The sequence below is a fragment of the Epinephelus lanceolatus genome, chromosome 11 (genome assembly GCF_041903045.1).
Source record: "Epinephelus lanceolatus isolate andai-2023 chromosome 11, ASM4190304v1, whole genome shotgun sequence".
NCBI lineage: Eukaryota > Metazoa > Chordata > Actinopteri > Perciformes > Serranidae > Epinephelus > Epinephelus lanceolatus.
In genome coordinates, this window is record NC_135744.1 from 32911728 (window position 1) to 32926051 (window position 14324).

The 14324-nt window shown below is 40.1% G+C and overlaps 1 protein-coding gene across 1 annotated transcript; it reads left to right on the forward strand.

Annotated features, from left to right (window-relative positions):
• The first annotated feature begins 4506 nt into the window (after window positions 1-4506).
• f9b (coagulation factor IXb) lies at window positions 4507-12164 on the forward strand. Its single transcript, XM_033636483.2, has 8 exons — window positions 4507-4733; window positions 6429-6598; window positions 6707-6731; window positions 6815-6928; window positions 7069-7200; window positions 9096-9514; window positions 10617-10761; window positions 10898-12164. Exons 1-8 carry the CDS (start codon window positions 4646-4648, stop codon window positions 11458-11460), a joined length of 1656 nt encoding a protein of 551 aa, XP_033492374.1. The 5' UTR covers window positions 4507-4645; the 3' UTR covers window positions 11461-12164.
• The last annotated feature ends 2160 nt before the right edge of the window (window positions 12165-14324 follow it).

Sequence of the window (14324 nt, forward strand, 5' to 3'; positions counted from 1 at the left end):
TTGTCTGATGGCTTCCTCAGTGTATAACCTTTTTAATGAGGGGAGCAGCATTATATGCACATATAGCTGAAACAGATCAAGCACAACTATTGAAATGCAACACACATAGAGCCAGTTATACTGGATTGATGGCATTGCATTGAATGAAAAAAAGTAAAAATAAGTAAAAAACGAAAATATAGAAATAGATTGAACTTGTAATATAAAACAATTAATTAAAAAAGAAAAATAAGTTTAAAAAATTAGATAAAATATAAAATAATCACCATAACCACATAATAATAATAATAATAACAATAATAACAATAACAACAACAATAATAATAATAATAATAATAATAATAAATATTATCTATAGAGTGCTTTTCATGTTACTCAAAGACACTTTACTGAAGTTAAAAATGATCCGAAAAATAAAATACACAAAAATATACAACACACCAGCAACACCCAAAAATATAATAAAACATTTACTAAAAATTTAAATAAAATAAAAAATTAATAATTTAACCAGAATTAAATTTAAAATAATTAGCAATGCAGTCATAATATTGACAACAAAATTGAAAAGACCTCTGATTTACAAAAAAGATGTGAAACCTCTTACTCCTAACTCTAACTCCTCACTGAGGCCTGCTGGTCATAAGGTTTAATATCGTCTTTAAGTTGCCTCTCCTGTAGGCTGCAGATTTGTCAGCTGTCCCCATACACTGAGCATCCTTATTATGACGATTTGCACCAGTGACCTGTCTTGCAATCGATTTGTGTTCCCTAACTGCAGCACACAGGATCATGCTGTTTGTAAATCTTACTCACAGTATACATTGTCTCAGATGACAAGTGTTTCTGACTCTTGTGTAACGGGTCTATGACGTCAAGTTGTTGTGGCTTTTTGACTCCAGCTACTAAATGAACCGTCAGACCAAAGCACAGCTGGCCCTGTGCCAGAGCCTCCCCTGGAGGATTACTGTTCTGGGACCAGCTGCTCTATTAGAACAAAAAGTGCCACATATAACTGCTCCTGTTCCCATCAGCACAAAATGCCTAAATAGAATTCATGCAACCAGACAGGGCCCCCATTGGTAGCTTTGATATAAAATGAACATGTGTATTTTTCATTCTTCTTGGTGTGGCTGACACGTAGGGTTAATTAAATCACACCAAGTCGTGCCCTGACAGATTAAGTGTCAAGCATAAGTGTTAAATTAAACTGCCTCTGAAATGTTCTCTCGTCAGTGGTGAAATATCACTCATTACAGTTTCCCATTACCTCCCCAACACAGTGAAATAAGACTACCTGGAGCTAATTTAGATAAACCCAACAAATCCCAAATCATATTTTGCTCTGTAATTTACCAGTCCTAATAATTTCTCTGTACTGTTTGTGAGCTGGTCTCAGGGTCAGCTGTACACAACTCTGTGTTGACAAGGGAGACATCGACCTCATGAGTCATGCACTGGGTGCAAAGCAGCTGTGTGATTATATTCAGAAGGCGGAGGGCATTTCTTTATTGATTAATGAGAGGGTGTCATGAAAGAGGTTATTGACTTGATCCTGGGCCTGCACCCGGAGTCATCATCATGTCTTCACCTAGCTCAACAATTAGATGAGTGACCAAAGAACTGATACTCCATTATACTTTAAAAGAACTTCTGCAAAAGCATATATTTTAACACAATAAAAAACAAAATATAACAAGACTATAGATGTTAAATGCTGCCTGCAGCAATGACACAAATAAATATATACAATATCATACACAATAATGACTGAAAAATGAATAGAAATCTCAATGTGATTAATTGTGGGCCTCAGAACCATGATTTGAAAGTTAATTCATCAGCTATGTTGTGCTTTTTCTGCCTTTTTTTTTTTTTTTTTTACACACAATCCTTGTTTCCTCACCAGTTTACCGATAATCAGATTATATAAATGCTGATCTATCTGATAAGCAGTCATGTAACAATGCACAGTCTGGATGGGATTGTTCACACTGGGGACAAGCTTTCCCACCACCAGCATGCTTCTCCTGGTTTTAAACCCCAGCAGCCCGCTCCTCCAATGCTACGCCACTGTCCACACACTGTCCTAATTGTTATCCCCTCTTGCAGATATTTTCCTCTGTAAAATCTATAGTTTGCAAGGGATATAAGGATGCAACCCTCCCATGTAAATTATCCCCAGCCAATAAGTCACCACAAGGCCGCTGTTGCCAAGGAGCTGCTGGCTCAAGGCCAGCTGACCTGGCTGTCAGTCACAGTGATTTGTCCGCAGCCACACCCAGTGTAATTCACAGTCTAATCAAACAGCCTTCAATGCTCAATAACAGGCCTGGGGTTTCTCCGCGTCTGTGTGTAAATCGCAGCATCAGCTGAGGAGTTTTAATTATATTATCAGCCTCCTCTGCTACATATAAATGTCTTTAAGATGATTTACCTGCCTGGATTTACACTAACACTTTTCCACTAGTACAGTTTAAAATGTGAGGAACAATTGGAGTATGCATATTTGAAAAGTGAGGACATTTTTGGCTAGTTCTCAGTTTTTTAAAAGGCTGTTTGAGGAGGGTTAAAGGTTAAAGCAAGTCTTTGTAAATGTTGCTGAGTAGCAGCCACTGTTGCTAGACATAGACATTTTTTATGCGCTTCATAGATTTATTTCTCTCAAATTTCCATCGCAAATGTGTTAAAATCAGTGTAGTGAGCACTTCTCCTTCCAAGATAATCCATCCACCTTACAGCGTGGCATATCAGGATACTAATTAAACATTACTACAGGTGTGCCTTTGGATGGTCACAATAAAAGGCCACTTTAAATGTGTAGTTTGATCACACAACACAATACCACAGATGTCACAAGTTTTGAGGAAGTGTGCCATTAATATGCTGACTGCAGGAATGTCCTCCAGAGCTGTTGCCCTGAAACTGAATATTCATTTCACTACCATAAGACATCTCCAGTGTCATTTCTGTGAATTTGCCAGTACATCCAAGGAGTACCTTCACCAGCCCAGGACCTCCACATCCAGCATCTTCACCTGCAAGATCATGTGAGATCAGCCACTAATAAGCCAAACCAATAATTGCTTTGTAAAACCAAAGAATTTCTGCATAGCAGTTCATAACTGTAACTGACTTGTGAGGTTGAGAGGAGGTCTTATGGTTGTGAAATCAACGTTCAGTTTATGGGCAACAGCTCTGGTGGACATCCCTGCAGTCAGCATGCCAACTTGCAACATCTGTGGCATTGTGTCGAGTGATCAAACTGCACATTTAAGGTTGGCCTTTTTATTGTGACCAAACAAAGGCACACCTGTGTCATAATGATGCTGTTTAATCAGCATCTTGATATGCCGCACCTGTCAGGTGGATCTATCTTGGAAAAGGAAAAAGGCTCACTAACACTGATTTTAACACATTTGTGATGGAAATTTGAGAGAGACGTATCTAATGAGTGCATGAAAAAAAGTCTTAGACCTTTAATTAAAGTCTATGAAAAATGACTAAACTATCACTAACACTGATTTTAACACATTTGCAATGGAAATTTGAAAGAAATACACATAAAAGCGCAAAAAAAGTCTTAGATCTTTAACTTAAGTCTTTGAAAAATGTGAGCAAAAACAAAAGTGTGGCATTTATTTTTTTGTACACATGTAAGTGTGTGTTTTGTTGCTAATAAATACAGCTTTCTGTTTGTAAAAGGAAGAATATGCTGTTTCGCCTTAGTTACATTGTGAAACTAGAAGAGGAGCAGCCACGCACATCCAGTATAGACAGGTGCTGGACAAAAAACATCAGCGTCAGAAAAGAAGAAGAAAGTCCACACACTTTTAGCTGCCAGTTGAAGTGCAATATAAATTTATTTAGCACATCCCAAAAACAGTGACGTGTTTCAAGCAGCATATGCTCTTCGTCACTTACATAGTGAAACTGAAATTTTTTAAGGTCAGAATTAGATTTAAGTTAAGGCTGTTCAGGGTAAAGTTTGGGCCAACCATGTTGTTGTAATGTTTACATGTATGAGACAAGGGAATGAGGGTCCTCACAAATGTAGAAGTACGAATGTGTGTGTGTGTGTGTGTGTGTGTGTGGGGGGGGGGGGGGGGGGGGGGGGGGGGTTGCGTGTGTGTCTGCACATTTACCCCATTAGAAACTGTCACGTAAGCCATGCTGCAAAAGCTGCTTATCGGACAAGACTCATCATTATAAACAACATGATCAACAGCTGGTAATGTCAACAAACACCCACCACCACCCCCCTCACACACACACACACACACACACACACACACACACACAATGTCGAGAACTGTCCATCTTGCTCACCAGTCGTCAATATTTGATGTTGCTCAATTTCAACCAGACTTAACAAAATAAAACCATCTGCTTTTCAAATGCTGTCACCTTATATCTCTCTCTCCTTCTGACATTCACACATTCAAAATCACACATTTTTTCCCCTATCCTCACTTTCTCTCTTTCACTCTCTCACACACACAAATGTGAACTAACACACTCTGCGGCTTCCCAGGTGAGTAAACAGTGTGTCTCTGTACTTTGGAGCGGTGGATCTATCTCTCTGACACTGAGATCAGGCTTTGGCTCTACAGTCAAAAGCAGACGGACAACTGACAACGACAAGATGGCCGGGGCTTGTTTGCTGGCTTTTGTTGCTGTTTTACTGCTGGAGGTGTCCGGACTGGCCGCTGAAATCACAGAGTCAAACACAGGTAAATGGCAGCGAGGCAGGTATGGATTGAGGAGGCAGCCAAAGGTCGGATATGTACAAATATAGGAAGAGGCTAGAGGTCAGCTGGGCCTCCTAAAAAGACCTCTGACCCTAAGTGACACCACTCACTGTAGTGTTGAAAGGTGGTAGTAAGAAGTATGTAATTTCTTATGTCGTAGAGGACAGCAGATGTGATACAGTGTGCCAAAAAATGTTGTTTCCTCAGAATATGGTGTGTTATACGTCCTGCAGAGCTTTGGAGCTTCATGGACATGGATAGTGACATAGTAGGAGTGCAAATAGCTGCGTTTGGAGACGTTTATAGAGACTTTTTGATGCTTTTTTTGCAACTCTAAAAACTGGCCAACTTTTAACCATTGAAATCCATTGTAACCACTGTGAACTTAAAGGTCCAGTGTGTAGGATTCAGGGGCATGTAATGGCAGAAATGGTATATTATATTCACAACTATGTTTTCAGTTGTTTATAATCACCTGAAAATAGGAATGGTTTTCTTTTTGTTACCTGAGAATGTGCCGTTTATATCTACATACGCAGCGGGTCCTCTTCCATAGAGTCTGCCATGTTGTTTCTACAGTAGCCCAATATGGACAAACCGAACACTGACTCTAGATAGGGCCATTCATGTTTTAAAATTTTACATCAGCCACCAATGTCTCAGTTTTGCAACTTCACCACTAGATGCCACTAAATACTACACACGAGACCTTTAATATGACTCCAGCTACAGTCTACAAGGATTGATTGTTTAATAATCAACAAAAGATTATACTACTACTACTACTACCAAAGTATTACCACCAAAAACAAATATGAGTCTAGTTTAGTTCTTGATTTTTCACTTGACATCAGTGATGATAGGCTACATAATCGCTACATGCATTTTGATAAAGGTATTCTGATTAAAGATTTATCAGTATTTACAACAGGAAGATTTATACTATATATAAGTGGATAAGCAAGATGCAAAGACACTGGTAATGCAGTGTATGACCTATTTCTTAATACAAAGGGACAGGTGCTTGCTGGTGTTTTGAAAACTACGAGAAGTTATTGTAGTTTTGCCCAATAATCTGGTCTGCTTACGAACACAGTCAGCAGTTGAAGCTGCAGCAGTGGCTATGACACACACAGATGCAGTTAAGCTACTTTAAAATTCTTATTACCACCCAATTCTCACAGTTTGTGTCAGACTGGGGGCCTGCTCCTTCTCAGAGTCACAACTCTGTCAAATCTGAGCACACAGACGTGTTACTCATCTTTTTAGATTCAGTGTAACTTATACTGACTTATCTCTGAGGTCTATCGCGAATGAATCTCCACAAATTCACTTAGAAAACATTAAAAAGACCCACGTTTATAACTCCAGAACTTACCTGAGAAACATCACATTTTTAAGTTTTCTATGGTATTAAACAAGAACTGCTAATAGCTAATTCGACATACTTATAATGGTGCCTCAAGGGCTCAAGTCCCCGAAGCATCATGAGAATTATGGTTCCAAAACTTAGAAGACAATCCTCTACGGAAGGCAAGAAAAAGTTGTCTTGATTTTGTCTGTGGTTGTGCCCACAGTGTCAGACTTTGGAAACTGCTGATATAGCCTGAAGGGTACTGCTGGAGAATGTCAGAGCTGTGTCAGTGATTTCTTCTTTGTCTTCTGTTACCTTTTCAGGAGCTGTGTTTGTGTCACAGCAGACGGCAGATGCGGTGCTGCGTCGCCTGCGCAGGTACAACAGCGGCCATTTTGAAGAACTTTCTAAAGCCAACCTAGAGCGGGAATGCAGAGAGGAAACCTGCACGATGGAGGAGGCCAGGGAGTGGTTTGAGGATGATGACAAAACTGTAGGTTACGCACACACACACTCACACAATCCAGTCTCCCACTGTAAAAAAGTGTGTATAATTACTGAACTCTGAGGTCTCTCACTAAAGTTCCTGTTTCTATTTCAGATGGCATTCTGGGCCGGCTACATTGGTAAGACGAATTAAAGACAAGTTAATTTTAAAGCAAATCGTCACCCCTGAGCCTGTGTGTGCATGTTTTACGCTTGTGTGTAGATGGTGACCAGTGTAAGCCACCCCCCTGCCAAAATGACGGTGTGTGTGAAGACGGAATCAACTCATATGTCTGCTGGTGCAAACCAAACTTCAGTGGCAAGAACTGTGAGATGGGTGAGTGTGACAGGCTGGATTGGATCTTTACTTTCTTTCTGCTAACATACAGTATGTCTAATAATTAGATTATCAGTGTGGGAGGTAAAATGGTTAAGAACAAAAAGCAAAATTTACTCTGCTTTCCTGTCCGTTTCCAGAGGTGACCAAGCAGTGTTCAGTCAACAATGGTGGATGCTCCCATTTCTGTGTGATGAAGGAGGACATACCCGTGTGTCAGTGTGCAGCTGGTTACAAACTTGGGTCAGACAAGAGGAGCTGTGAACCAACAGGTAAATAACAAAAAGTCATACATAGCATTCAGCAAAGTCGTTTCTGGGGTGTTTTATGTTCAAAAGTCCATTTCCATCCCTGATTTTTTGGCCAATATTTTGTATCTCTCATCACAGCCAGTTACTATGCTCTAGTTTACACTCTGAGCACTACACTACACACACTACAAGGAATGTTGACTGAGCAAAGAGTGCATATATTGTCAGTATACTGCATATACTGCACTGTATTTTTGTATCAATATCATAATTTATTAGTTTATTACTGGTTTATTTAGTTTTAATAATCTGAATCTACAGAGTAACTTGTGACTAAAGCTTAAAAAAAATCAATGTAATGGAGTAAAAAGTACCAAATTTGCTCCTGAAATAGTACAGAAGTAAATACAGTAAATGTACTTAGTTACTTTCTATATAGTACTTAGCTTATTAAGTATAATGTCTAAGCAAAAAGTAATCACAGTCTATGTCACATCTGCACAAATGGACACAATCTGACAACACTGGAACCCCAATATATATGCATTTTTCTAATACTTTATTTTTTTTTCAAGCCCATTTTCATTTATATATACAGAACATTTTCAGTGTTAAAGGGAAAATAGAAAAAGAATTAAAAAGATCATCACTAAACAGTTAAAGAGATGTAGGCTAACTAATAGTAGAATATACTAGCTAATAAGTTCTAATATCTCATACACTGTACACATCTTCATATCTTCCCTATTCTTCATCTTGCGAGTTAGTTTTTCTATGAACTTTATTTCTTGAATCATGGTTCCACCCTTTGGTTATCTGTTTCAACACTGTGATTCTCAAGATTCTGAATAGGTATTTTTCATTTTGACTGAAAGTAGTTGGAGGTTTTAAAAAATCTCTTCCATTAACGTAAACACTTTCAACCAATATGTATTTAATGCTCTACACAAGAAGAAAATATGCCATTATTTAGCATGATCTTCTCCACAGTTACTCCAGCATAAAGAGCTTGATCTCTTCTATTTTGAGATAAAAGCCTCGGGTCAGGAAGTGTCACAGGTTTATTTTCTGAGCAAATTCTCTCTGACATAAGGAATTGGTAGTATTTCCAACTCTTCTTCTCTTTTTCTTCATGATAGTGGTTGTTTTTTCCTGTTTTCCTTGTAGAGCCCACTCTAAACATTTTGACACTAAATTATACTTGTCTCATAAAATCCTGGTGTCAGCTGCTGTTCCTCACCCAGAGTCACAGACCAGAACTTTAAAGTGATTTACAAGTTGTCTTTTAAACAGCAATAAGACAGAAAGCTCGACTCATCATTTTACATTTCTCATTCCTTTGGTCTCCATTAAGGGATCACGGGCTGCCTCGTAAACTGTGCGTTTCACTTTATAGCTGTCAAATAAAATGCATAATTTATGGATGTTGTTGACAGCGTGAGCACTCTGGGCAGAGAACCACAAAGAAAACCAGCATTTTAAAAGAATGAGCTTCAACATAAATAGATACAACCAACCTCTGATTACACTGACCTTAACCACGAAGAACATTTATCTGCTTAAACATGTTAAAGACCACTGAACACCCAAATCAATTGATCACCTAGTCACACTGGAGTTAGCAACAAGGCAAATATGATACAATCTGAACCTTTACTCCTCTGGAATCTTGAGTTACTTTCATCTCATTTCCCAACGCACTTATTGAAATGACAAATGTACATCTTGGTACTGTGTGTAAAAAAGACAAGCAGTTGGATGAGTCTGTCTTTAGTGTAAAACTAGTAACTTTCTGCTTCAACCTCAGCCTGTGACAGAATAACAAAGGGGTCGAGTAGAAAAAAATCTGACACTGTAATATATAATGATGTCTAAGAGACTTAACTCTCTTTGCTTCGCCTTTATTTCCCACTCAGAACAATTCAGCTGTGGTCGTGTGAACATGTCCTCCACCTCCTCCGGCAGGTCCATCCTTGCCCCCCGCTCACGCAGTTCCAACGACACCCTGGAGGATGACTTCAATGACAATGATATAACACAGATATATGATGATTACTATGACCTCCATGGAAATGATTCAGACCCGTCCAACACCTCTGTGGCCCCTGCAGTGAACAAACGTTCAGTGAGGTCGATTCTGAACTCCTCTGCAAATCCAGCGGAGGCTATTGTGAACGGTGGGCAGGCAAGCAGTGCCACTGAAACGCCCACAGAGAAAGATCAGCTGCCCTACTGGGCTTTCTTCCCCACACTCCCCTCCATCACAGAAAAAGACAACACAGACCAGAGGATTGTGGGAGGCGATCAGGCCATTCCTGGAGAGATACCTTGGCAGGTATTGTAGTGTGGGATGTAGAATAAAGAGACAGGTCCAAGTAGATGTTTGTGCCAAATTTGAAAAAAATTCCCTCAAGGCATTATTGAGATATTGCTTTCAAGAGAATGAGACAGATGAGGTCACAGTGACCTTGACCTTTTGCCATAGAAATCTGATCAGTTCATGTTTGAGTCCATGTGAACGTTTGTGCCAAATTTGAAGAAATTCCCTCAAGGTGTTCTTGAGAATTCACATTCACAAGAATGGGATGGATGGACAACCACCAAAGGGGGTTGTACATCCACCTGGGGGCGACTGTGGCTCAGAGGTAGAGCGGGTCGTCCACTAAGTGGTTCGATCCCCAGCTCCTCCGGTCTGCACGTCAAAGTATCCTTGCGCAAAATGCTGAACCCCGAATCACTCCTGATGGCTGTTCCATCAGTGTGTGAGTGTTTTAAAAATTGAGTAGCAGGTGGCACCTTGTATGGTAGCCTGGGCCACCAGCGTATGAATGTGTGTGAATGGATGAATGTAACTCGTGTAAAAAGCGCTTTGAGTGGTCAGATGAAAGGGACTAAATAAGTGCAGGTCCATTACCATTACCAAAGCATAAAAACAACCTGAAGCTTCTTTTATAAAATGGGATTTCTTAGACGCGGTCACTGCAGCAGTGCAGATGCTCGTCCACTATGTCTTTCCGCTTCAACATTTCCAGGTCACTGGGACAGGAAATATAGCAGGAGAGGCGGAGTGAGTAAAGAGGAGGAAAAGACTGGATTCAGAGTAAAGGATTTAACAAAAGACACTGTCAAGTTGTATTAATGAACATGTAGGTTGCAGAGGATATGGAGCTTGAATTTTTCTGGTTTCCAAATTTATGGAGGCCTTGTCCAAAACTGCTGGATTCTCTCTTTAAAACGTAGGGTCACAGTGGAATAAATACGAATGCAAATAGTAAAGAGATGACAAAATAGACTGCAGCAGTGAGGACAGAAGGTGGATGGAGGAAAGAAAGTGGGAGCATTCAGAAGTTTAGAAGGGGGCAAAGAAACATGTGCTGTGACACTGCTCTGCCAAATTGAGCTTATAGGAGTATATGTGTTTCTATGTGTGTTTTCAGGTGGCCCTGATGTCTTTCTCAGCTGTCCTTCAAAGAGCAGAGCCTTTCTGTGGGGGGTCTTTGCTCAGTGAATTATGGGTCATCACCGCTGCCCATTGTCTGACGGAGGCTCATGCCACTGGAAGGAATTTCTTCGTCAGAGTGGGTAGGAAAAACAAACATTATCCATAAGTTTATATTTTAATTCTCGGACCGATATCTCCAAAATACAAATTGTTCTTTTGAAGGACCGTGTTGACCAAATTACTGCGAAATTACTAACACCGAATTTATGCTTCTAGGTGAACATGATGTGAGCAAGGTTGAGACTCCAGAGCGAGATCATCAGGTGGCAGAGGAACATTTGCACCACATGTATAATGACAAGGTGTCACAGTATAACCATGATATTGCACTTCTGAAGCTTGCCACTCCGGTGGAACTGTCCCGTGAACGGCGTCCCATCTGCCTGGGCCCCAAAGACTTCACAGAGAACCTCTTGAGGGAGGCCAGCAGTTCTCTTGTGAGCGGCTGGGGACGGCTTAAGTTCCGTGGCCCCGAGGCCACCATGCTTCAGAAGCTGGAGGTCCCCTACGTGGATCGTACCGATTGTAAGCAGAGCAGCAGGGACCACGTCACGCGCTTTATGTTCTGCGCTGGCTTCCTAAGTGAACAGAAGGATTCGTGCCAGGGGGATAGTGGGGGGCCGCATGCCACCAAGTACAAAGACACTTGGTTCCTGACAGGCATCGTCAGCTGGGGAGAGGACTGCGCCAAGGACGGGAAGTATGGCGTCTACACTCGAGTCTCAAGGTACTACCCTTGGATCAGTCAGAAAACAGGGCTCCACATTATCAAGGAATAACGCAGCTTTCAGCCAAAGAAACATACAGAAGAAGTCAGAGTTTTTCTTCCACTGAATCATGTTAATTTCTTCAATTAAATGTAATAAAAATATTGTGATGAAATATTGCAGTATTATACCTTGTAGCTCTTCATCCAGTGTTTCATTGTATGCAAGAGCAGATTGTAAATGCAATCCTGAGACGCCAAATAACATGTAAAAATTCTTTAAATGTCCCTGAATCTTAAAGGCCCTGCTCACCACACAAGTGTTTCCACTTATTTGCTGATTAGACCTTTGCTCAGGTTGACTTTGGGTGGAGCTATACTGGAATTACCAAGGCCAGAGTTACTGTCACACTGTTGGGAAATACCACTGCAGGGCAGGAAATAGTGTGAACTTAAAAAGCTGTGTGTTTAGCAGCAGCAACAGCAATGCCCATGTTTAGAAGTAGAGATTTAAAGCTTTTACCAGAGGTGGGATTCAGTCACAAGTTTGCAGGTCTCATGGTCTTAACCTTCAAGACTCAAGTTACTGTGATGAGAGTCAAGTAAGTCAAGTCCCTGCTGTACGTCAAGCAAGACAAGTCAAGTCATTGGTTGGGTCAAGTTAATCACAAGTTAAGTCAAAAAAATGTCATGATCTTGTCGAACGTGAGCTTTCTAGCTAACGTTTGATCAGTCAGTTAGCTAATAAGTTAAATAAAATGATCCACTTCTCTATCATCTTTTGTGGGTTTTGTGTTGATGGATGAAGTTGGATGTTGTGGTGGTTCATTTTACAGCTGCAGATCTTGCATATCACTTTTCTTTTAATTCAAATTCTTCAATTAAAATTTTATTATTTTTGCACTAGCCCCCTCAGTGCTGGGCTGCTCCTGCATTTGCCTCTGCTGGTCTGCTGCATCCTCAAAGGTTGCCAGGTTTGTCTGCACTGCACTTGAAATCACCCAATCATGTTTCAAAAACAAGACCTAACTTTTCAATATCTAAAAAATGCAAATATTTAATTAAAAAAAGTCAAGTCTTTCAAGTCATCTATCTTGAGTCTAAGTCAAGTCTTAAGCTTTGAATACCAAGTCAAAGTTAAGTTGAGTCTCAAAGTCCTCACAATTGCAACTTGAGTCTGACTTGAGTCAAGTCATATGACTCGAGTCTTCCATCCTCTGGTTGTTGCAGTCACTGCACCCATGCCTTGCTCCTGTTCTGCTCCTTGTATACTGTACCATGTTGTATATACAATAATACAACGTTAACAATCAATACATCTTAAATTACAGATCAGTCTCACCCTACCTGTTAAACTGGTACATTGTGAGTCCTGAGATTTTTACAGCTTTCAGTTTAATTGGCCTTTTTTCCCCCCCACAGCTGACCTTTCGACTTGTCATAGCCAGTAATGCACAGGTGCAATTAATACAGTTAACGATGGCTCAGTTCAGCAGTTGGTCAGAGAGTGAGCAGACACAGAGGCAGAGCCCTGAAACTGAAGTTAAACAGAGTACAGTCCTGGTTAATATTATAAATTATACTGTGGTTTTCCTGCTATGTTATGTCAGAATCTCTGCTGTAGTTAGTTTGAAACAGGAAGCAAGTACGCCTTGCTTTGCCCTGCCCAAACAGATGCAACAGAGCTAACAGCAGAGTCAGGAAGATGTCATGTATCCATTGTCACTATAGCAACATAGGTCGCACTTTTGACAAGTTCTGGCGCATACTGTGACGTCGGCTGCCTATAACTCCGTTTATCTCAGTTTACATGCAAACGTGCAACCAGAGTTTTCCAAAATCTCCACTCTGGCCCGAGTTTTTAGAAAAACTCGTTTTCAGAGGAGAAATCTCTGTTTGTGTGTAAACGAAGGGCACAAATGAAGGAAGATGTCTCCGTTTATCAAAATCACCGTGTACATGTAAACAGCCTCTAAGCCTGCTAAAATTTAACTGAAGAAATCACACCAGTCAGGTTAAATTAAATCAATCCTGTGCTTATATTTGGGAAAATAATCATATACATTATGCATTATAATACAAGCTTTCACAATGATTCAAAATATCAAAAAAGTGCAAAATAAGCAAAGCAGCAAACACCAGTTTAAGGTACAGTGGAAAAGACACATTACAGCCTTAACAACATCTGATGTTACAGTAGAGCCTGTGGTCGGTGGATTTAAAATAAATTAAACATTGAGTTTAGTGGTCACATTATTAAGACAGTCCGGCACTCACAATCAAGTGACTGCAATGTTCCCACTGTGGGTGTTACATACTGTGAAAATGAATCTTTTTTTCAGTGTTAATCTCAGGTTTAGTGTTGATCTATACAGTCCAGAGATGCAGCTGCATGAATCTGATGTACCTTTTGTCACTTGAAAGCTGAGTGTCAATGTCTGACTGTCCAAAAAAAGTTTCACCATTGAGATGACTATTGTCCAACATTGTGGTTCATATCTAAAATTTTGATTTTTACATATTCACAGTTAACTACAAATCTGTCACATACTGTATCTGCCCTTCAGAGATAAACCCTCAGCACATGATGGCTGTAAAGTGGCAGTGTTTTCATAACCACTTTTCACACTTTGCTTGAAAGCTGCTCGACTGTTAACAGTGTCAAGAAAATCCGACTGGGCAGTTTTAAAACCAGGCAGTTTTTTTTCCATAATGTTTCCTCATTAATTCAGCTCTCCAAATTGAAAATCTATAATTCATGTAGTAATCCACAATGTAACTGTAATAGTTCAGCTGGCAATTAAAGTTCTACACTACTGTATTTACAGTTACTAGCTAACACTGAGCACGGTTCCCTGTTGGTGTGTAATAGCAGTACAGGCAGAAATCATGTGCAGTGATCTGTCCATGCAGAGCAGCAAACTAACAGACTTAAAG